Below are 23,929 nucleotides of genomic sequence, written 5' to 3'. Positions count from 1 at the left end.
AGACACGGGGAGAACGTGCAAACTCCGCACAGACAGTGACCCAAGCCGGGAATCGAACCTGGGACCCGGGTGCTGTGAAGCCACAGTGCTAACCACTGTGCTGCCGTGCTGTCCTTGACATCAAGGCAGCGTTTGACCGAGTGTGGCATCAAGGAGCCCGAGCTAAACTGGAGTCAATGGGAATCAGGGGAAAACTCTCCGCTGGTTGGAGTCATACCCGGCACAAAGGAAGATGACCTCCCTTCCATCATAAGGTCAGAAGTGGGGATGTTCGCTGATGACTGCACAATGTTCAGCACCATTCGCGACTCCTCAGATAATGAAGCAGTCCCTGTCCAAATGCAGCAAGACCCGGACAATATCCAGGCTCGGGCTGACAAGTAGCAAGTTACATTCATGCCACACAAGTGCCAGGCAATGACCATCTCCTACAAGAGAGGATCTAACCACCGCCCCTTGACATTCAATGGCATCACCATCGCTGAACCCCCACAATCAACATCCTGGGGGTTCCCATTGACCAGAAACTGAACTGGACCCAGCCACATTAATACTGTGATTACCAGGATAGGTCAAAGTTTAGGAATCCCACAGTGAGTAACTCACCTCCTGATCCCCCAAAGCCTGTCCACCATCTACAAGGCACAAGTCAGGAGTGTGAGGGAATACTCTCCACTTGCCTGGATGAGCGCAGCTCCAACAACACTCAGGATGCTCGACACCATCCAGGACAAAGCAGCCCACTTGATTGCTCCCCTTCCACAAACATTCACTCCCCCCCCCCACCGACGCACAGTGGCAGCCGTGTGTACCGTCTACAAGATGCACTGCAGGAACTCACCAAGGTTCCTTAGACAGCACCTTCCAAACCCACGGCCACCAACATCTAGAAGGACAAGAGTAGCAGATACCTGGGAACCCCACCACCTGGAGGTTCCCCTCCAAGTCACTCACCACCCCTGGGAAATATACCACCGTTCCTTCACTGTCAGATTTCTGGATAACTGGGGCTCTTTCTGGGGAAGGTGGGACCTCTACAGACAGGATGGTCTACATCTGAACCTGAGGGGCACAAATATCCTGGGGGGGAGATTTGTTAGTGCTCTTTGGGGGGGTTTAAACTAATGCAGCAGGGGCATGGGAACCTGGATTGTAGTTTTAGGGTAAGGGAGAATGAGAGTATAGAGGTCAGGAGCACAGATTTGACGTCGCAGGAGGGGGCCAGTGTTCAGGTAGGTGGTTTGAAGTGTGTCTACTTCAATGCCAGGAGTATACGAAACAAGGTAGGGGAACTGGCAGCATGGGTTGGTACCTGGGACTTCGATGTTGTGGCCATTTCGGAGACATGGATAGAGCAGGGACAGGAATGGATGTTGCAGGTTCCGGGGTTTAGGTGTTTTAGTAAGCTCAGAGAAGGAGGCAAAAGAGGGGGAGGTGTGGCGCTGCTAGTCAAGAGCAGTATTACGGTGGCGGAGAGGATGCTAGATGGGGTCTCTTCTTCCGAGGTAGTATGGGCTGAAGTTAGAAACAGGAAAGGAGAGGTCACCCTGTTGGGAGTTTTTTATAGGCCTCCTAATAGTTCTAGGGATGTAGAGGAAAGGATGGCGAGGATGACCCTGGATAAGAGCGAAAGTAACAGGGTAGTTATTATGGGAGACTTTAACTTTCCAAATATTGACTGGAAAAGATATAGTTCGAGTACAATAGATGGGTCGTTTTTTGTACAGTGTGTGCAGGAGGGTTTCCTGAAACAATATGTTGACAGGCCAACAAGAGGCGAGGCCACGTTGGATTTGGTTTTGGGTAATGAACCAGGCCAGGTGTTGGATTTGGAGGTAGGTGAGCACTTTGGGGACAGTGACCACAATTCGGTGACGTTTACGTTAATGATGGAAAGGGATAAGTATACACCGCAGGGCAAGAGTTATAGCTGGGGGAAGGGCAATTATGATGCCATTAGACGTGACTTGGGGGGGATAAGGTGGAGAAGTAGGCTGCAAGTGTTGGGCACACTGGATAAGTGGAGCTTGTTCAAGGATCAGCTACTTCGTGTTCTTGATAAGTATGTACCGGTCAGACAGGGAGGAAGGCGTCGAGCGAGGGAACCGTGGTTTACCAAAGAAGTGGAATCTCTTGTTAAGAGGAAGAAGGAGGCCTATGTGAAGATGAAGTGTGAAGTTTCAGTTGGGGCGATGGATAGTTACAAGGTAGCGAGGAAGGATCTAAAGAGAGAGCTAAGACGAGCAAGGAGGGGACATGAGAAGTATTTGGCAGGAAGGATCAAGGAAAACCCAAAAGCTTTCTATAGGTATGTCAGGAATAAGCGAATGACTGGGGAAAGAGTAGGACCAGTCAAGGACAGGGATGGGAAATTGTGTGTAGAGTCTGAAGAGATAGGCGAGATACTAAATGAATATTTTTCGTCAGTATTCACTCAGGAAAAAGATAATGTTGTGGAGGAGAATGCTGAGCCCCAGGCTAATAGAATAGATGGCATTGAGGTACGTAGGGAAGAGGTGTTGGCAATTCTGGACAGGCTGAAAATAGATAAGTCCCCGGGACCTGATGGGATTTATCCTAGGATTCTCTGGGAGGCCAGGGAAGAGATTGCTGGACCTTTGGCTTTGATTTTTATGTCATCATTGGCTACAGGAATAGTGCCAGAGGACTGGAGGACAGCAAATGTGGTCCCTTTGTTCAAAAAGGGGAGCAGAGACAACCCCGGCAACTATAGACAGGTGAGCCTCACGTCTGTAGTGGGTAAAGTCTTGGAGGGGATTATAAGAGACAAGATTTATAATCATCTAGATAGGAATACTATGATCAGGGATAGTCAGCATGGCTTTGTGAAGGGTAGGTCATGCCTCACAAACCTTATCGAGTTCTTTGAGAAGGTGACTGAACAGGTAGACGAGGGTAGAGCAGTTGATGTGGTGTATATGGATTTCAGCAAAGCGTTTGATAAGGTTCCCCACGGTAGGCTATTGCAGAAAATACGGAGGCTGGAGATTGAGGGTGATTTAGAGATGTGGATCAGAAATTGGCTAGCTGAAAGAAGACAGAGGGTGGTGGTTGATGGGAAATGTTCAGAATGGAGTACAGTCACAAGTGGAGTACCACAAGGATCTGTTCTGGGGCCGTTGCTGTTTGTCATTTTTATCAATGACCTAGAGGAAGGCGCAGAAGGGTGGGTGAGTAAATTTGGAGACGATACTAAAGTCGGTGGTGTTGTCGATAGTGTGGAAGGATGTAGCAGGTTACAGAGGGATACAGATAAGCTGCAGAGCTGGGCTGAGAGGTGGCAAATAGAGTTTAATGTAGAGAAGTGTGAGGTGATTCACTTTGGAAGGAATACAAAGAACAAAGAAATGTACAGCACAGGAACAGGCCCTTCGGCCCTCCAAGCCCGTGCCGCCCATACTGCCCGACTAAACTACAATCTTCTACACTTCCTGGGTAAAGAACAAAGAATAACAGGAATGCGGAATATTTGGCTAATGGTAAAGTTCTTGAAAGTGTGGATGAGCAGAGGGATCTAGGTGTCCATGTACATAGATCCCTGAAAGTTGCCACCCAGGTTGATAGGGTTGTGAAGAAGGCCTATGGAGTGTTGGCCTTTATTGGTAGAGGGATTGAGTTCCGGAGTCGGGAGGTCATGTTGCAGCTGTACAGAACTCTGGTACGGCCGCATTTGGAGTATTGCATACAGTTCTGGTCACCGCATTATAGGAAGGACGTGGAGGCTTTGGAGCGGGTGCAGAGGAGATTTACCAGGATGTTGCCTGGTATGGAGGGAAAATCTTATGAGGAAAGGCTGATGGACTTGAGGTTGTTTTCGTTGGAGAGAAGAAGGTTAAGAGGAGACTTAATAGAGGCATACAAAATGATCAGGGGGTTGGATAGGGTGGACAGTGAGAGCCTTCTCCCGCGGATGGATATGGCTGGCACAAGGGGACATAACTTTAAACTGAGGGGTAATAGATATAGGACAGAGGTCAGAGGTAGGTTCTTTACGCAAAGAGTAGTGAGGCCGTGGAATGCCCTACCTGCTACAGTAGTGAACTCGCCAACATTGAGGGCATTTAAAAGTTTATTGGATAAACATATGGATGATAATGGCATAGTGTAGGTTAGATGGCTTTTGTTTCGGTGCAACATCGTGGGCCGAATGGCCTGTACTGCGCTGTATCGTTCTATGTTCTATGTTCTATATCACTGGGGCAACATCCTGGAACTCCCTCCCTAACAGCACAGTGGGTGTACCTACACCTCGGGGACTGCAGCGGCTCAAGAAGACAACTCACCCCCACCTTCTGAAGGGCTTCTAGGGATGGGCAATAAATGCTGGGCCTGACCAGCGACGCCCACATCCTGTAAATGAATTTAAAAACAGCTAATTGAGCATTGTAAAATTATTTACAATAAAAGTTTGTATGAATGTTTGATTTGAAATACTTGTTTGAAAACAATAACCGTTTAGTAAAATCTCACAATTTTCGAGCAGGTTTGTCAATCATATCTGAGAAAGAAATTTAACCACATCCCACGCAGCCGTCTCTGGCCCAATTGCAATGGAATCCATTATCTTCTCCAGATTGGGTTGTCTTGACAGATAGAGACAGCTTCGTAATAGAATACTGATTGCAGTAGTTTGAGTGACAGCTGCTTGTTCCAATTCCAGATCTTTCTGATGGTTTGGGGAGAGTGAGCATCCCACAGCCAGGTGGCCGTGTCTGCTCACTCTCGCACAGTTCAGTGTTTGAGATCTTCATTTTCAATTCCTCCTGTCCTCACTCCCCTCCCAACATTAAAAGCGTTGAAAAACTTGTCTGGAAAGATTTCCTGCCTGACCTGGATTTCAATATTGCCTGGATTGTATCGGATTGAGCGGAGGTCGTTCTTCTGTGACGCTTCCTGTTTCAGTGAAGTTACCTGGTGCCATCGACACAGAGATCCCAGAGGAGAGTGGACCAGAGATCCCAGTGGACAGTGGGCCAGAGATCCCAGAGGAGAGTGGGCCAGCGATCCCAGAGGAGAGTGGGCCAGAGATCCCAGAGGAGAGTGGGCCAGAGATCCCAGAGGAAAGTGGGTCAGAGATCCCAGTGGAGAGTGCGCCAGAGATCCCAGAGGAGAGTGGGCCAGCGATCCCAGAGGAGAGTGGGCCAGAGATCCCAGAGGAGAGTGGGCCAGAGATCCCAGTGGAGAGTGGGCCAGAGAGCCCAGTGGAGAGTGGGTCAGAGATCCCAGTGGAGAGTGGGCGAGAGATCCCAGAGGAGAGTGGGCCAGCGATCCCAGAGGAGAGTGGGCCAGAGATCCCAGTGGAGAGTGGGCCAGAGATCCCAGAGGAGAGTGGACCAGCGATCCCAGAGGAGAGTGGGCCAGAGATCCCAGAGGAGAGTGGGCCAGCGATCCCAGAGGAGAGTGGGTCAGAGATCCCAGAGGAAAGTGGGCCAGAGATCCCAGTGGAGAGTGGGCCAGAGATCCCAGAGGAGAGTGGGCCAGAGATCCCAGAGGAGAGTGGGCCAGCGATCCCAGAGGAGAGTGGGCCAGAGATCCCAGAGGAGAGTGGGTCAGAGATCCCAGTGGAGAGTGGGCCAGAGATCCCAGAGGAGAGTGGGCCAGAGATCCCAGTGGAGAGTGGGCCAGAGAGCCCAGTGGAGAGTGGGTCAGAGATCCCAGTGGAGAGTGGGCGAGAGATCCCAGAGGAGAGTGGGCCAGCGATCCCAGAGGAGAGTGGGCCAGAGATCCCAGTGGAGAGTGGGCCAGAGATCCCAGAGGAGAGTGGACCAGCGATCCCAGAGGAGAGTGGGCCAGAGATCCCAGAGGAGAGTGGGCCAGCGATCCCAGAGGAGAGTGGGTCAGAGATCCCAGAGGAAAGTGGGCCAGAGATCCCAGTGGAGAGTGGGCCAGAGATCCCAGAGGAGAGTGGGCCAGCGATCCCAGAGGAGAGTGGGCCAGAGATCCCAGAGGAGAGTGGGTCAGAGATCCCAGTGGAGAGTGGGCCAGAGATCCCAGAGGAGAGTGGGCCAGCGATCCCAGAGGAGAGTGGGCCAGAGATCCCAGAGGAGAGTGGGCCAGAGATCCCAGTGGAGAGTGGGCCAGAGAGCCCAGTGGAGAGTGGGTCAGAGATCCCAGTGGAGAGTGGGCGAGAGATCCCAGAGGAGAGTGGGCCAGCGATCCCAGAGGAGAGTGGGCCAGAGATCCCAGTGGAGAGTGGGCCAGAGAGCCCAGTGGAGAGTGGGCCAGAGATCCCAGAGGAGAGTGGACCAGCGATCCCAGAGGAGAGTGGGCCAGAGATCCCAGAGGAGAGTGGGCCAGAGATCCCATTGGGGAGCGGGCCAGAGATCCCAATGGGGAGTGGGCTAGAGATCCCAGAGGAGAGTGGGCCAGAGATCCCAGTGGGGAGCGGGCCAGAGATCCCAGTGGGGAGCAGGCCAGAGATCCCAGTTGGGAGTGGGCCAGAGATCCCAGTGGGGAGTGGGCCAGAGAGCCCAGTGGGGAGCGGGCCAGAGAGCCCAGTGGGGAGTGGGCCAGAGAGCCCAGTGGGGAGCGGGCCAGAGAGCCCAGTGGGGAGCGGGCCAGAGAGCCCAGTGGGGAGTGGGCCAGAGAGCCCAGTGGGCCAGAGAACAAAATCTTCTGGGTTTTAATGTCATTTGAAAATCTCATTTTAAGAGGCCACTTGGTCTCCTTGGCCAAGTGTTTTGTTAGTTAGTGACTGAGTTAGTGACTGAGTTAGTGACTGAGTTAGTGACTGAGTTAGTGACTGAGTTAGTGACTGAGTGCCGCCTTCTGCCTGATTTACTGTGACGTGCAAAGCCGCCTTTCTCAATACGAAATAAATGTTCTGATCCATTGCGAGACACAACAAATGGTCTCTTTTCTAGTAAATCATTTTGCGATTTCAGTGGTGGGCACTGATGTAAATTCCACATCCTCCCTGCCTTTGGGGAGATAGATTTGTTTATTTATTTTTTATAAATTTAGAGTACCCAGTTATTATTTTTTTCCAATTAAGGGGCAATTTATCGTGGCCAGTCCCCTTAACCTGCACATCTTTTGGGTTGTGGGGGAGGGACCCACGCAGACACGGGTAGGATGTGCAAACTCCACACGGACAGTGACCCAGAGCCGGGATTCAAACTCGGGTCCTCAGCGCCGTAGTCCCAGTGCTAACCACTGCGCCATCGTGCCGCCCTGGGGAGGTGGATTGATGGTTGATCGCTCTGAGGTCTGAGAGATTCTCTCAGCAATTTGCTCCTTAGTCAGAATTCCACAGTCCCAATTGGTCAATTAGGATTTGCACCTCTGCTGTGTTTACCATTGCAACAACTGGAATCAGATGGGTGTGAGATAAATAATCATGAACTCTGCTCCTGTACTGAGCCGAGGGTCAATGAGCTGTTAGATTTCCCATCTGGTGTTGGCTGATAAAGACTGCTTCTTCTGTGTTCATTGTAATAAAATGAGGCTACAACAGAGAAGACCATTCAACCCATCATCTCTGTGCTGGTTCTTTGAGAGAATTATCCACTTAGTCCCACTCCCTCCATTTCCCCCAGAGTCCTGTATTTTACCCTTCCAGATACGTATCCAATCCCTTTGGAGAGTTATTATTGAATCTTTCAGGCAGCACCTTCCAGATCACAACAACTCGCTGTGTAAAAAACATTCTCCTCACCTCCCCCTCTGCCTCACAACAACTCGCTGTGTAAAAAACATCCTCCTCATCTCCCCCTCTGCCTCACAACAACTCGCTGTGTAAAAAACATCCTCCTCATCTCCCCCTCTGCCTCACAACAACTCGCTGTGTAAAAAACATCCTCCTCATCTCCCCCTCTGCTTCACAACAACTCGCTGTGTAAAAAACATCCTCCTCATCTCCCCCTCTGCCTCACAACAACTCGCTGTGTAAAAAACATCCTCCTCATCTCCCCCTCTGCCTCACAACAACTCGCTGTGTAAAAAACATCCTCCTCATCTCCCCCTCTGCCTCACAACAACTCGCTGTGTAAAAAACATCCTCCTCATCTCCCCCTCTGCCTCACAACAACTCGCTGTGTAAAAAACATCCTCCTCATCTCCCCCTCTGCCTCACAACAACTCGCTGTGTAAAAAACATCCTCCTCATCTCCCCCTCTGCCTCACAACAACTCGCTGTGTAAAAAACATCCTCCTCATCTCCCCCTCTGCCTCACAACAACTCGCTGTGTAAAAAACATTCTCCTCATCTCCCCCTCTGCCTCACAACAACTCGCTGTGTAAAAAACATCCTCCTCATCTCCCCCTCTGCCTCACAACAACTCGCTGTGTAAAAAACATCCTCCTCATCTCCCCCTCTGCCTCACAACAACTCGCTGTGTAAAAAACATCCTCCTCATCTCCCCCTCTGCCTCACAACAACTCGCTGTGTAAAAAACATCCTCCTCATCTCCCCCTCTGCTTCTTTTCCCGATTCTCTCCAATCTGTGTCCCTCTGGTGACCCTCCCTCCTGTCACTGAAACGCTTTCTCCTCATTTACTCCATCAAAACTCTTGCTGATTTTGAACCCCTCGATTCAACCTCCTCTGAACCTTCTCTGCTCCAAGGAGAACGATCCCAGCTTCTCCAGTCTCTCCACATTAACTGAAATCCCACATCCCTGCTCCCATTCCAGTAAATCTCCTCCACACCCTCTCTAAGGCTTCAACATCCTCCCTAAAGTGTGGAGCCCAGAGCTGGACATGAATATGCTATTAAAATGTCTCAAGGCACTTTTTGTCCTCTTTTATTAATTCCTTCATGACCTCACCCCTCTGTCTCTCTCGGAGACGGACCTGACAGATGTTGAGGTCAGGGATAGGTGTGTGAACGCTCTTGAGAATGTTAATATATCAAAGGAGGAAGTGTTGAGTATCCCAAGTTGCATTAAGGTAGACAAGTCCCCGGGGCCGGATGGAATCTATCCCAGGTTACTGCGGGAGGCAAGGGGAGAAATAGCTGGGGCCTTAACAGATATCTTCACATCCTCTATGACCACAGGCGAGGTTCCAGAGGACTGGAGAATAGCCTATGTTGTTCCTTTGTTCAAGAAAGGAAGCAGGGATAATCTAGGTAATTATAGGCCGGTGAGCCTGACATCAGTGGTGGGGAAGCTTTTGGGAAAGATACTGAGGGACAGGATATATGCACATTTGGAGGAAAGTGGACTAGTTAGTGACAGGCAGCATGGTTTTGTACGGGGAAGGTCATGTCTCATCAACTTGATTAAGCTGTTTGAAGAACTGACAAAGAAATTTGATGAAGTTGTGGATGTAGTTTATATGGACTTCAGTAAAGCGTTTGACAAGGTCCCACATGGCAGACTGGCTTAAAAACTAAAATCACATGGGATTCCGGGTGGGCTGGGAGATGGATACAGAACTGGCTTGGTTTATAGAAGACAGAGAGTAGCGGTGGAAGGGTGCTTTTCAGAATGGAGATCTGTAGCTAGTGATGTTCCGCAGGGATCAGTGCTGGGACCTCTGTTGTTTGTGGTAAATATAAATGTGGATGGTCTGATTAGTGAGTTTGCGGATGACACAAGGATTAGCGGAGTTGCTGATAGCACCGAGGATTGTCAGAGGATACAACAGGATATAGATAGATTGGGGACTTGGGCACAGAAATGGCAGGTGGAGTTTAATCCGGACAAATGTGAGGTGATGCATTTTGGAGGATCGAATCTAGGTATGAATTATACTGTAAATGGCAGAACCCTGAGGAACATTAACATACAGAGGGATCTGGGCGTGCAGGTCCACAGTTCCCTAAAAGTGACAACACAGGGGGCCAAGATGATTAAAAAGGCAGATGGAATACTTGTCTTCATCAGCCGGGGCATTGAGTACAGGAGTTGGGAAATCATGTTGCAGCTGAATAAAACTCTGGTTAGGCCGCATTTGGAGTATTGCGTGCAGTTCTGGTCACCACATTATCAGAAGGACGTGGAAGCTTTGGGGAGTGTGCAAAGAAGGTTCACCAGGATGTTACCTGGTCTCGAGGGTGTTGGCTATGCGGAGAGGTTGAATAAACTAGGATTATTTACACTGGAAAGACGGAGGCTGAGGGGAGGCCTGATAGAGGTCTACAAAATTGAGAGGCATGGACAGGGTGGATAGTCAGAGCATTTTCCAAGGGTGGAAGTGTCAGTTACACAGGGCACAGGTTCAAGGTGAGAGGGGGAGTTTAAGGGAGATGTGTGGGGTAAGTTTTCACACAGAGAATGGTGGGTGCTGGAACGCGCTGCCAGAGGATGTGGTGGAAGCAGCACATTAGCAACATTTAAGAGGCATCTGGATGGGTCCATGAATAGGGCGGAAATAGAGGGATCGGACCGAGTAAGGGCAGGAGGGTTTGTTTTTAGTTAGGGCATCATGGTCGGCACAGGCTTGGAGGGCCGAAGGGCCTGTTCCTGTGCTGTACTGTTCTTTGTTCCTTGTTCTCCCCAAACACCCTCCAAGATCTCGGTGTTCTCCGAGATCTCTGTGTCCTCGAGATCTCTGTGTTCTCCGAGATCTCTGTGTTCTCGAGATCTCTGTGTTCTCCGAGATCTCTGTGTCCTCCGAGATCTGTGTTCTCTGAGATCTCTGTGTCCTCCGAGATCTCTGTGTCCTCCGAGATCTCTGTGTTCTCCGAGATCTCTGTGTTCTCCGAGCTCTCTGTGTCCTCCGAGATCTCTGTGTCCTCCGAGATCTCTGTGTTCTCCGAGATCTCTGTGTCCTCCGAGATCTCTGTGTTCTCCGAGATCTCTGTGTCCTCCGAGATCTCTGTGTCCTCCAAGATCTCTGTGTTCTCCGAGATCTCTGTGTTCTCCGAGATTTCTGTGTCCTCCGAGATCTCTGTGTCCTCCGAGATCTCTGTGTACTCCGAGATCTCGGTGTCCTCCGAGATCTCGGTGTCCTCCAAGATCTCTGCTGTTCTCCGAGATCTCTGCTGTTCTCCGAGATCTCTGTGTCCTCCGAGATCTCTGTGTCCTCCGAGATCTCTATGTCCTCCGAGATCTCTATGTCCTCCGAGATCTCTGTGTCCTCCGAGATCTCTGTGTCCTCCGAGATCTCTGTGTCCTCCGAGATCGCTGTGTCCTCCGAGATCGCTGTGTCCTCCGAGATCTCTGCTGTTCTCCAATTCTGGTCTCCTGCGCACCTCTGATTCTCTGATCCAATAGTGACCATTCTTTCACCTGCCTTGGATCCTAGGCTGTGGATTTTCCTTCCTAAGCCTCTCCTTGAAGTAAGAAATGTACAACACCAGGTTAAATTCCAACATGTTTGTTTCGAATCATTAGCTTTTGGAGCGCAGACCCTGGTGTTGTGAGACTTCTTACTGTGCCCACCCCAGTCCAACGCCGGCATCTCCTCATCATGGCTCTCCTTAAAGTGTTTGCCAAGAGACCCAATATCGCTGTATATGGCTGTGTCAAATACCAAGCTTTGAAGCTTATCACCCTGAAGGCACTATACAAATGCAACTTGCTGGGTGAGGTATCTTCCAGTGGGAGAAAAAGACAGTGATAAACATCACAATAAATCTCTCATTGTGAAATGATGCAGGGGGGTAGCTGAACTAACGTGATATTTATCTGTGTATTGATATCAACGAATCGAAATGTGAAACAGTGAAAACTGAGTCACAGCATCAAATTCCAGTGAAAACACGAAAATAGAAAATAAATGAATTGCTTCTTCAAGGACTGAGCAGAAATGTTTATGAATCTGAGATTCTCGAGCATTGTGTATTTACTGCAATGTTAACTGGGTTTGTTTAATTTCTGATCTGTTGTGGACCGAGCCACTACAAGATAGTTATTATGTCACTAGCTTTCGGAGCGCTGCTCCTTCCTCAGGTGAATGAAGAGGTATGTTCCAGAAACACATATATAGACAAATTCAAAGATGCCAGACAATGCTAGGAATGCGAGCATTAGCAGGTGATTAAATCTTTACAGATCCAGAGATGGGGTAACCCCAGGTTAAAGAGGTGTGAATTGTGTCAAGCCAGGACAATTGGTAGGATTTCGCAGGCCAGACGGTGGTGGATGAATGTAATGCGACATGAATCCCAGGTCCCGGTTGAGGCCGCACTCATGTGTGCGGAACTTGGCTATAAGTTTCTGCTCGGCGATTCTGCGTTGTCGCGGGTCCTGAAGGCCGCCTTGGAGAACGCTTACCCGAAGATCAGAGGCTGAATGCCCTTGACTGCTGAAGTGTTCCCCGACTGGAAGGGAACATTCCTGCCTGGTGATTGTTGCGCGATGTCCGTTCATTCGTTGTCGCAGCGTCTGCATGGTCTCGCCAATGTACCACGCTTCGGGACATCCTTTCCTGCAGCGTATGAGGTAGACAACGTTGGCCGAGTCGCACGAGTATGTACCGCGTACCTGGTGGGTGGTGTTCTCACGTGTAATAGTGGTATCCATGTCAATGATCTGGCACGTCTTGCAGAGATTGCCATGGCAGGGTTGTGTGGTGTCGTGGTCACTGTTCTGAAGACTGGGTAGTTTGCTGCAAACAATGGTTTGTTTGAGGTTGCGCGGTTGTTTGAAGTAGTGGTGGTGTGGGGTGAAGAGGTGGAACATACCTCTTCATTCACCTGAGGAAGGAGCAGCGCTCCGAAAGCTAGTGACATCGAAACAAACCTGTTGGACTTTAACCTGGTGTTGGAAGACTTCTTACTGTGCTCACCCCAGTCCAACGCCGGCATCTCCACATCGTTATTATGTTGGACCAGGCACAAATATACCTCTGGCCAGCCTGCAATTAGCTGCAAGGAAGCAATGAATCTTTGAAAGAAAAAGACTTTTAAAATTTCAGGTTCTTTCCAACTGCGAATGGCTGATGAGATTCCTGGTGGATTGTATACTTGTTAATTGTTGTGTGTTAATCGAGTGTCACTCTTTATTTCCACAGGGACCTCATGGATCTGCTGGTGCTGAAGGCAGACAAGGAGATAAAGGAGCAAAAGTATGCAAGTATATTCCATCACTTCATTCAAATATACCAGCAATTTAAGGTTTGCTGTGCTGATGTCAGAAATCCCACGCGTAACATATTCTGGCTGAGGTATAGAGGGTTAAACTCCACCATGCGATGTGTGTTGAATAACTATTGAGCAGTGAATGGGCCAATCATTTATTACACTACAAGACATCCTCACTAGTTGGTTTGCTAGTGGCTGTTCAGAGGGGTTTAAACTAATTCGGCGGGGGGGAGGTGATGCAGACTGTTAGCACAATAAGCACACAGTGTCTCACAGACGATCAGTGGGGAATGGGTATGGTTATTTCCCGGTGAGGATCGTGTCGGGTTATTTCCCGGTGAGGTACGGTGGGGAATGTGTCGGGTTATTTCCCGGTGAGGATCGGTGCAGAATTGGTCGGGTTATTTCCCGGTGAGGATCGGTGGGGAATGTGTCGGGTTATTTCCCGGTGAGGATCGGTGGGGATTGGGTCGGGTTATTTCCCGGTGAGGATCGGTAGCGAATGTGTCGGGTTATTTCCCGGTGAGGATCGGTAGCGAATGTGTCGGGTTATTTCCCGGTGAGGATCGGTGGGGATTGGGTCGGGTTATTTCCCGGTGAGGATCGGTGGAGAATGTGTCGGGTTATTTCCCGGTGAGGATCGGTGGGGAATGTGTCGGGTTATTTCCCGGTGAGGATCGGTAGCGAATGTGTCGGGTTATTTCCCGGTGAGGATCGGTGGAGAATGGGTCGGGTTATTTCCCGGTGAGGATCGGTGGGGAATGTGTCGGGTTATTTCCCGGTGAGGATCGGTGGAGAATGGGTCGGGTTATTTCCCGGTGAGGATCGGTAGCGAATGGGTCGGGTTATTTCCCGGTGAGGATCGGTGCAGAATTGGTCGGGTTATTTCCCGGTGAGGATCGGTGGAGATGGGTCGGGTTATTTCCCGGTGAGGATCGGTAGCGAATGGGTCGGGTTATTTCCCGGTGAGGATCGGTGCAGAATTGGTCGGGTTATTTCCCGGTGAGGATCGGTGGAGATGGGTCGGGTTATTTCCCGGTGAGGATCGGTAGCGAATTGGTCGGGTTATTTCCCGGTGAGGATCGGTGCGGAATGTGTCGGGTTATATCCCGGTGAGGATCGGTGGGGAATGGGTCGGGTTATTTCCCGGTGAGGATCGGTGGAGAATGTGTCGGGTTATTTCCCGGTGAGGATCGGTGGGGAATGTGTCGGGTTATTTCCCGGTGAGGATCGGTAGCGAATGGGTCGGGTTATTTCCCGGTGAGGATCGGTAGCGAATGGGTCGGGTTATTTCCCGGTGAGGATCGGTGCAGAATTGGTCGGGTTATTTCCCGGTGAGGATCGGTGCGGAATGTGTCGGGTTATATCCCGGTGAGGATCGGTGCGGAATGTGTCGGGTTATTTCCCGGTGAGGATCGGTAGCGAATGGGTCGGGTTATTTCCCGGTGAGGATCGGTGCAGAATTGGTCGGGTTATTTCCCGGTGAGGATCGGTGCGGAATGTGTCGGGTTATATCCCGGTGAGGATCGGTAGCGAATGGGTCGGGTTATTTCCCGGTGAGGATCGGTGGAGAATGTGTCGGGTTATTTCCCGGTGAGGATCGGTGGGGAATGGGTCGGGTTATTTCCCGGTGAGGATCGGTGCAGAATTGGTCGGGTTATTTCCCGGTGAGGATCGGTGGAGATGGGTCGGGTTATTTCCCGGTGAGGATCGGTAGCGAATGGGTCGGGTTATTTCCCGGTGAGGATCGGTGCAGAATTGGTCGGGTTATTTCCCGGTGAGGATCGGTGGGGAATGTGTCGGGTTATTTCCCGGTGAGGATCGGTAGCGAATGGGTCGGGTTATATCCCGGTGAGGATCGGTAGCGAATGGGTCGGGTTATTTCCCGGTGAGGATCGGTGCAGAATTGGTCGGGTTATTTCCCGGTGAGGATCGGTGGAGATGGGTCGGGTTATTTCCCGGTGAGGATCGGTAGCGAATGGGTCGGGTTATTTCCCGGTGAGGATCGGTGCAGAATTGGTCGGGTTATTTCCCGGTGAGGATCGGTGGGGAATGTGTCGGGTTATTTCCCGGTGAGGATCGGTGGGGAATGTGTCGGGTTATTTCCCGGTGAGGATCGGTGGGGAATGGATCGGGTTATATCTACTTCTTCACAAAGGTTTAATGATGTTTTTTATTATTTTGTTTTGCAATTATTTGTGAAGCAAGATGACATTTCCCTGCGGTAATTCTGACAGTGAGCGTGGTGACAGAAATCAGGATTCTGCACAGCGTGTCTGCTTAATGGGAATATTTATTCTAATTGCTTCACGTTGGGAATGTGGAATTCATTTCTGGATAATGTGGCATCTGATGGCCCCAGTAAATAAGGTGTAAATTGCGTTTGCCGTGTTCGAGGAACCCAGACACCAGCTCAGTGAGGAGCTCGCAGTCACATCAGTGGTCTCCAATTAACCCGGATTTATTCATTGCTTAATCCTTCACCCGGAGACGGAGACACAACATAGCCCCCTCCCCTCACACACTGCCCCCTCCCCTCACAATCTCCCCCCTCCCCTCACACACTCCCCTCTCCCCACACATACTGCCCCTCCCCACGCACACTCCCCCCCAGAAACACTCCCCCCTCCCCACACACACTCCCCCCTCCCCTCACACACTCCCACCTCCCCACACACTCCCACCTCCCCACACACACTCCCCCCTCCCCACACACACTCCGACCTCCCCACACACTCCCACCTCCCCACACACACTCCCCCCTCCCCACACACACTCCCCCCTCCCCACACACACTCCCACCTCCCCACACACACTCCCCCCTCCCCACACACACTCCCCCCTCCCCACACACACTCCCCCCTCCCCACACACACTGCCCACTCCCCACACACACTGCCCCCTCCCCTCACATACTCCCCCCTCCCCACACACACTCCCCCCTCCCCACACACACTCCCCCCCACACACACAGCCCCCTCCCCCCTCACCACACACACTGCCCCCTCCCCACACACACTGCCCCCTCCCCACACACACGCCCCCCCCTCACACACTCCCCCCTCCCCACACATACTGCCACCTCCCCACACACACTCCCCCTCCCCACACACACGGCCCCCTCCCCACACAAACTCCCCCCTCCCCACACACACAGCCCCCTCCCCACACACACTCCCCCCTCCCCACACACACTGCCCCCTCCCCTCACACACTCCCCCCTCCCACACACACGCACCCCTCCCCACACACACTCCCCCACTCCCCACACACACTCACCCCTCCCCACACACACAGCCCCGTCCCCCCTACCCTCACACACTCCACCCTCCCCTCACACACTCCCCCCTCCCCTCACACACTGCCCCCTCCCCCCTCCCCACACACACTGCCCCTCCCCCCTCCCCCTACACACTGCCCCCTCCCCACACACACTCTCCCCTCCCCACACACACTCCCCCTCCCCACACACACTCCCACCTCCCCACACACACTGCCGCCTCCCCCCTCCCCACACACACTCCCCCCTCCCCTCACACACTCCCCCCTCCCCACACACACCCCCCCTCCCCACACACACTCCCCCCTCCCCACACACACAGCCACCTCCCCCCTCCCCTCGCACACTCCAACCTCCCCTCACACACTGCCCCCTCCCCCCCTCCCCACACACACTGCCCCCTGCCCCCTCCCCACACACACTGCCCCCTCCCCACACACACAGCCCCCTCCCCACACACACTCCCACCTCCCCACACACACTCCCCCCTCCCCACACACACTTCCCCCTCCCCACACACGCTCCCACCTCCCCACACACTCCCACCTCCCCACACACACAGCCCCCTCCCCCCTCCCCACACACACTGCCCCCTGCCCCCTCCCCACACACACTGCCCCCTCCCCACACACACAGCCCCCTCCCCACACACACTCCCCCCTCCCCACACACACTCCCCCCTCCCCACACACACTCCCCCCTCCCCACACACACTGCCCCCTCCCCCCTCCCCTCACACACTCCCCCCTCCCCACACACACTCCCCCCTCCCCACACACACTCCCCCCTCCCCACACACACTGCCCCCTCCCCCCTTCCCTCACACTCCCCCCTCCCCACACACACTCCCCCCTCCCCACACACACTCCCCCCTCCCCACACACACTGCCCCCTCCCCACACACACTGCCCCCTCCCCTCACACACTCCCCCCTCCCCACACACACTGCCCCCTCCCCACACACACTCCCCCCTCCCCACACACACTGCCCCCTCCCCACACACACTGTCCCCTCCCCACACGCACTGCCCCCTCCCCTCACACAATCCCCCCTCCACACAAACACACCTCTCCCCACACACACTCCCCCCTCCCCACACACACTCCCCCCTCCCCACACACACTCCCCCCTCCCCACACACACAGCCCCCTCCCCCTCCCCACACTGCCCTCTCCCCTCACACACTCCCCCCTCCCCACACACACAGCCCCCTCCCCCGTCCCCTCACACACTGCCCCCTTCCCACACACACTCCCCCCTCCCCACACACACTCCCCCCCTCCCCACACACACCCCCCCCTCCCCACACACACTCCCCCCTCCCCACACACACTCCCCCCTCCCCACACACACTCCCCCCTCCCCACACACACTCCCCCCTCCCCACACACACTCCCCCCTCCCTACACACACAGCCCCCTCCCCACACACACTCCCCTCCTCCCCACACACACTCCCCCCTCCCCACACACACTCCCCCCTCCACACACACACTCCGCCCTCCCCACACACACTCCCCCCTCCCCACACACACTCCCCCCTCCCCACACACACTGCCCCCTCCCCCCTTCCCACACACTCTCCCCCCTCCTCTCACACACTCCCCCCTCCCCATAAAACACTCCCCCCTCCCCACACACACAGCCCCTTACCACACACACTCCCCCCTCACCACACACACTCCCCCCTCCCCACACACACAGCCCCCTCCCCACACACACAGCCCCCTCCCCACACACACTTCCCCCTCCCCACACACACTGCCCCCTCCCCTCACACACTCCCCCCTCCCACACACACTCACCCCTCCCCACACACACAGCCCCCTCCCCCCTCCCCTCACACACTCCACCCTCCCCTCACACACTGCCCCCTCCCCCTCCCCACACACATTGCCCCCTCGCCCCTCCCCACACACACTGCCCCCTCCCCGCACACACTGCCCCCTCCCCACACACACTCCCCCCTCCCCACACACACCCCCTCCCCACACACTCCCACCTCCCCACACACACTGCCCCCTACCCCCTCCCCACACACACTCCCCCCTCCCCTCACACACTCCCCCTTCCCCACACACACTCCCCCCTCCCCACACACACAGCCCCCTCCCCACACACACAGCCCCCTCCCCCTCCCCACACACTCTCCCCCCTCCCCACACACACTGCCCCCTCCCCACACACACTCCCCCCTCCCCACACACACTCCCCCCTCCCCACACACACTCCCCCCCTCCCCACACACACTCCCCCCTCCCCACACACACTCCCCTCTCCCCACACACACTCCCCCCTCCCCACACATACAGCCACCTCCCCCTCCCCTCACACACTCCACCCTCCCCTCACACACTGCCCCCTTCCCCCTCCCCACACACACTGCCCCCTCCCCACACACACACCCCCCTCCCCTCACACACTCCCCCCTCCCCACACACACTGCCCCCTCCCCACACACACTGCCCCCTCCCCACACACACTGCCCCTCCCCACAACCCCCCCTCCCCTCACACAATCCTCCCTCCCCACACATACTGCCCCCTCCCCCCTCACACTCCCCCCTTCCCACACACACTCCCACCTCCCCACACACACTCCCCCCTCCCCACACACACAGCCCTCTCCCCACACACACAGCCCCCTCCCCACACACACTCCCACCTCCCCACACACACTCCCCCCTCCCCACACACACTCACCCCCTCCCCTCACACACTCCCACCTCCCCACACACACAGCCCCCTCCCCACACACACTCCCACCTCCCCACACACACTCCCCCCTCCCCACACACACTCCCCCCTCCCCACACACACTCCCCCCATCCCCCTCACACTCCCCCCTCCCCACACACTCCCACCTCCCCACACACTCCCACCTCCCCACACACACTGCCCCCTCCCCTTCCACAATCCCCCCTCCCCTCACACACTGCCCCCTCCCCACACACACTGCCCCCTCCCCACACACACTGCACCCTCCCCACACACAATCCCCCCTCCCCTCACACACTCCCCCCTCCCCACACACACTCCCCCCTCCCCACACACACTCCCCCCTCCCCACACACACTCCCCCCTCCCCACGCACACTCCCCCTCCCCACACACACTCCCCCCTCCCCACACACTCCCACCTCCCCACACACACTGCCCCCTCCCCCCTCCCCACACACACTCCTCCCTCCCCACACACACTCCCCCCTCCCACACACACTGCCCACTTCCCGACACACACTCCCCCTCCCCACACACACTGCTCCCTCCCCACACACACTCCCCCCTCCCAACACACACTCCCCCCTCCCCACACACACTGCCCACTTCCCGACACACTCTCCCCCCTCCCCACACACACTCCCCCCTCCCCACACACACTCCCCCCTACCCACACACACTGCCCCCTCCCCCCTCCCCACACACACTCCCCCCTCCCCACACACACTGCCCCCTCCCCACACACACTACCACGTCCCCACACACACTGCCCCCTCCCCACACACTCCCCCCTCCCCACACACACTCCCCCCGTCCCCACACACACTGCCCACTTCCCGACACACACTCCCCCCTCCCCACACACACTCCCCCCTCCGCACACGCACTCCCCCCTACCCACACACACTGCCCCCTCCCCACACACACTGCACCCTCCCCACACACAATCCCCCCTCCCCTCACACACTCCCCCCTCCGCACACACACTGCCCCCTCCCCCCTCCCCACACACACTCCCCCCTCCCCACACACACTGCCCCCTCCCCACACACACTACCACGTCCCCACACACACTGCCCCCTCCCCACACACTCCCCCCTCCCCACACACACTCCCCCGTCCCCACACACACTGCCCACTTCCCGACACACACTCCCCCCTCCCCACACACACTCCCCCCTCCGCACACGCACTCCCCCCTACCCACACACACTGCCCCCTCCCCCTCCCCTCACACACTGCCCCCTCCCCACACACACTGCACCCTCCCCACACACAATCCCCCCTCCCCTCACACACTCCCCCCTCCCCTCACACACCCCCCTCCCCTTACACTCTCCCCCCTCCCCTCACACACTGCCCCCTCCCCCCTCACAGTCCCCCCTCCCCACACACTCCCACCTCCCCACACACACTGCCCCCTCCCCTCACACAATCCCCCCTCCCCACACACACTGCCCCCTCCCCACACACACTGCCCCCTCCCCACACACAATCCCCCCTCCACTCACACACTCCCCCCTCCCCATACACACTCCCCCCTCCCCACACACACTCCCCCCTCCCCACACACACTCCCCCCTCCCCACACACACTCCCCCCTCCCCACACACTCCCACCTCCCAACACACACTGCCCCCTACCCCTCCCCGCACACACTCCCCCCTCCCCACACACACTCCCCCCTCCCCACACACACTCCCCCCTCCCCACACACACTGCCCCCCCTCCCCACACACACTGCCCCCTCCCCCCTCCCCACACACACTCCCCCCTCCCCACACACTCCCACCTCCCCACACACACTCCCCCCTCCCCACACACATTCCCCCTCCCCACACACACTGCCCCCTCCCCCCTCCCCTCACACACTCCCCCATCCCCACACACACTCCCCCCTCCCCACACACACTCCCCCCTCCCCACACACTCCCCCCCTCCCCTCACACTCCCCCCTCCCCTCACACCCCCCCAGCCGGTGGGGCACCAACCACTCCGCCGCGGGCCTAGCCCCTAAGGTTGCGGGCTTGGGCCCTAAAGGTGCTGAGGAATCCGTACCTTTGGGGCGGCCAGACGCCGGAGTGGTTTACGCAGGGACCCCCCGCCGGGACCCCCGCCCCGCCGGGTGGCGGAGAATCCCGCCCAATGAATGTAAACTAACGAGAAACTTAAAGGCAGATTGTAAGAGCCTCTTTAAGTGTTTGAAAAGGAAAAGATTATCAAAGACACATCTGGCCAGTTACAGGAGAATTTATAATGGAGAATAGAGAAATGGTGGAGGATGTACAAGACTTATGTCTGCCTTCACAGAGGAAGATGCAGAAAATCTCACAGAGATACCAGGCAACCAATAGTTTGGAAATTGCCTCCGTTTGTATTGTCAAAAAAGTGACAAGATTTGTGAAAATGCGGAACTGCCAGAAATTAATATTAATAAAGAGGTGGTGCTCAAAAAATTAATTTTATTGGTCGTTGATAAATCTCATGGAGAAACCGAGCTACATCACATAGTGCTGAACGAGGGGGCAATAGAGATAGTGGGGGGTGCGTTGGTGCTAATCTTTCCAAATTCTACAGGTTCTGGAAAAGGTCCTGCAGATTGGAGGGTAGAAAATAGAGAGAATAGAGAACTACAGACCCGTTAGTTTGACAACAGTAGTTGGGAAAACGTTATAATCGATTATAAAGGAAGTGATAACTTGATACTTGGAAAATATTGGTGAAATTTCCCCTCAAAGGGGAAAGCAGATGATAATCACCTGGGACCATGGAGACTTTACTTTACCATATAAATGATGTGGATGTGGGGACCAAATGGAATATTTCCAAATTTGCTGCTGACACAGTGAGGAGGATTCAAGGGAACTTGGAGAAGCTAAGTGAATGGGCAAAGGACATGGCCCCAAGAAAAGGCATTAATGACTCAGATTCCTTCGTCAGCTCCTTCCAAACCCACGACCACCACCATGTCGAAGGACAAGAGCAGCAGATACCTGGGAACCCCACCAGCTGGAGGTTCCCCTCCGAGTCACTCACCCCCCTGACTTGGAAATATATCGCCGTTCCTTCACTGTCGCTGGGGTAACATCCTCTCTAACAGCACTGTGGCAGCTCACCAATTAGGGATGGGAATTAGTGTTGGCCTGGCCATCGAAGCCAAAAGCCTTTGAATAAATTTTAAAAATATTGTCCTGAACTCTGTCAAGTCATAAACACCTGATAACTGTTGTGTTGACAAAACAGGCTGACCTTTGATCTCCCTTCTTGGTCGCCAGGGTGAAGCAGGTGCTGAGGGACCGCCAGGAAAGACCGGCCCAGTGGGACCTCAGGGACCTCCAGGAAAATCAGGCCCTGAGGGATTACGAGGAATTCCCGGCCCTGTTGTAAGTTCAAACACAGAAAACACTGGAAACCTTTCATGTTTGAATTGGCTTTTGATATGAGATGGAATTGACGGAATTATTTTGTAAACAATGACTCTTGATATATTCTGCAGGGTGAGCAAGGCCTCCCTGGACCACCTGGTCAAGATGGACCACCTGGACCCATGGTGAGTGAATATTTGGATGTTGTTGTTGTGTCGTCTGTCTGTGGGACAGTTACAGACAGTCACATGAATCACACATTGAAATGTTTCCTCAGTCTTTGAAATGGTGAAACATATTGGGCGTCATTCTCTGACCCCCCGCCGGGTCGGAGAATCGCCGGGGGCTGCCGTGAATCCCGCCCCCGCTGGTTGCCGAAGTCTCCGGTACCGGATATTCGGCGGGGGCGGGAATCGGGCCGCGCCGGTTGGCGGGCCCCCTCGCTCGATTCTCTGGCCCGGATGGGCCGAAGTCCCGCCGATAAATTGCCTGTCCCGCCGGCGTAAATTTAAGCACCTATTTACCGGCGGGACAAGGCGGCGCGGGCGGGCTCCGGGGTCCTGGGGGGGGGGGGGCGCAGGGCGATCTGGCCCCGGGGGGGTGCCCCCACGGTTGCCGGGCCCGCGATCGGGGCCCACCGATCCGCGGGCGGGCCTGTGCCGTGGGGGCACTCTTTCCCTTCCGCCTCCGCCACGGTCTCCACCATGGCGGAGGCGGAAGAGACACCCTCCACTGCGCATGCGTGGGAAACTGTCGGCGGCCGCTGACGCTCTCACACATGCGCCACCCGGAGATGTCATTTCCGCGCCGGCTGGCGGGGCAACAAAGGCCGTTTCCGCCAGCTGGCGGGGCGGAAATCCCTCCGGCGCCGGCCTAGCCCCTCAATGTTGGGGCTCGGCCCCCAATGATGCAGAGCATTCCGCACCTTTGGGGCAGCGCGATGCCCGTCTGATTGGCGCCGTTTTGGGCGCCAGTCGGCGGACATCGTGCCGTTTCCGGATAATTTCGCCCATTGTGTTGGACACAGAATAATCACCAGCTGATGGGAAAGTGTGGTTTGAGTGTATCACCAATACTGCCATTCTAACTCGAACCTTCTTGCCCTAGGGTCCCCCTGGTTTGCCAGGATTGAAGGGGGTTCCAGGAAGCAAGGGAGAGAAGGTAAGTTAGTTTGATGTGAAATGTGTTACTCAGCAGTCCTGCCAATCAGGCTCTAATCTTCATCTTTAGTCAATGTTGAACCTGTTTCAGATTCAAATTGTTAATTTGCCAATGATTCTGTTTTGTAATGAAAAGTTCAATTCTTTTTTCGGGTAGGGACACCCGGGATTGATTGGATTGATTGGACCACCAGGTGAACAGGGTGAGAAGGGAGACCGAGGCCTTCCAGGCCTTCAGGGAACCCCAGGAACCAAGGGAGACTCAGTAAGTAAATCTCACTAACTACTCCTAGTTGTGGACACACAAAGAACAATCCAGCACAGGAACAGGCCCTTCGGCCCTCCAAGCCTGTACCGGTCATGATACCAACCTTGGCCAAAACCCTCAGCACTTCCTTGTGCCGTATCCCT

The 23,929-nt window shown here is 54.8% G+C and overlaps 1 protein-coding gene across 1 annotated transcript in view; it reads left to right on the top strand.

The window, feature by feature from the left end:
- col11a1a (collagen, type XI, alpha 1a) overlaps positions 1-23,929 on the top strand; it is a 1,142,395-nt gene that overhangs the window by 1,001,197 nt on the left and 117,269 nt on the right. The window contains 5 exon segments of the mRNA XM_072510277.1: positions 12,925-12,978; positions 22,269-22,376; positions 22,490-22,543; positions 23,466-23,519; positions 23,676-23,783. Of these exon segments, the coding sequence (XP_072366378.1) occupies positions 12,925-12,978; positions 22,269-22,376; positions 22,490-22,543; positions 23,466-23,519; positions 23,676-23,783 (378 nt within the window).

This window comes from Scyliorhinus torazame, chromosome 7, assembly GCF_047496885.1.
Source record: "Scyliorhinus torazame isolate Kashiwa2021f chromosome 7, sScyTor2.1, whole genome shotgun sequence".
Classification (NCBI taxonomy): Eukaryota; Metazoa; Chordata; class Chondrichthyes; order Carcharhiniformes; family Scyliorhinidae; genus Scyliorhinus; species Scyliorhinus torazame.
This window is presented reverse-complemented; position numbering and strand designations above follow the sequence as displayed.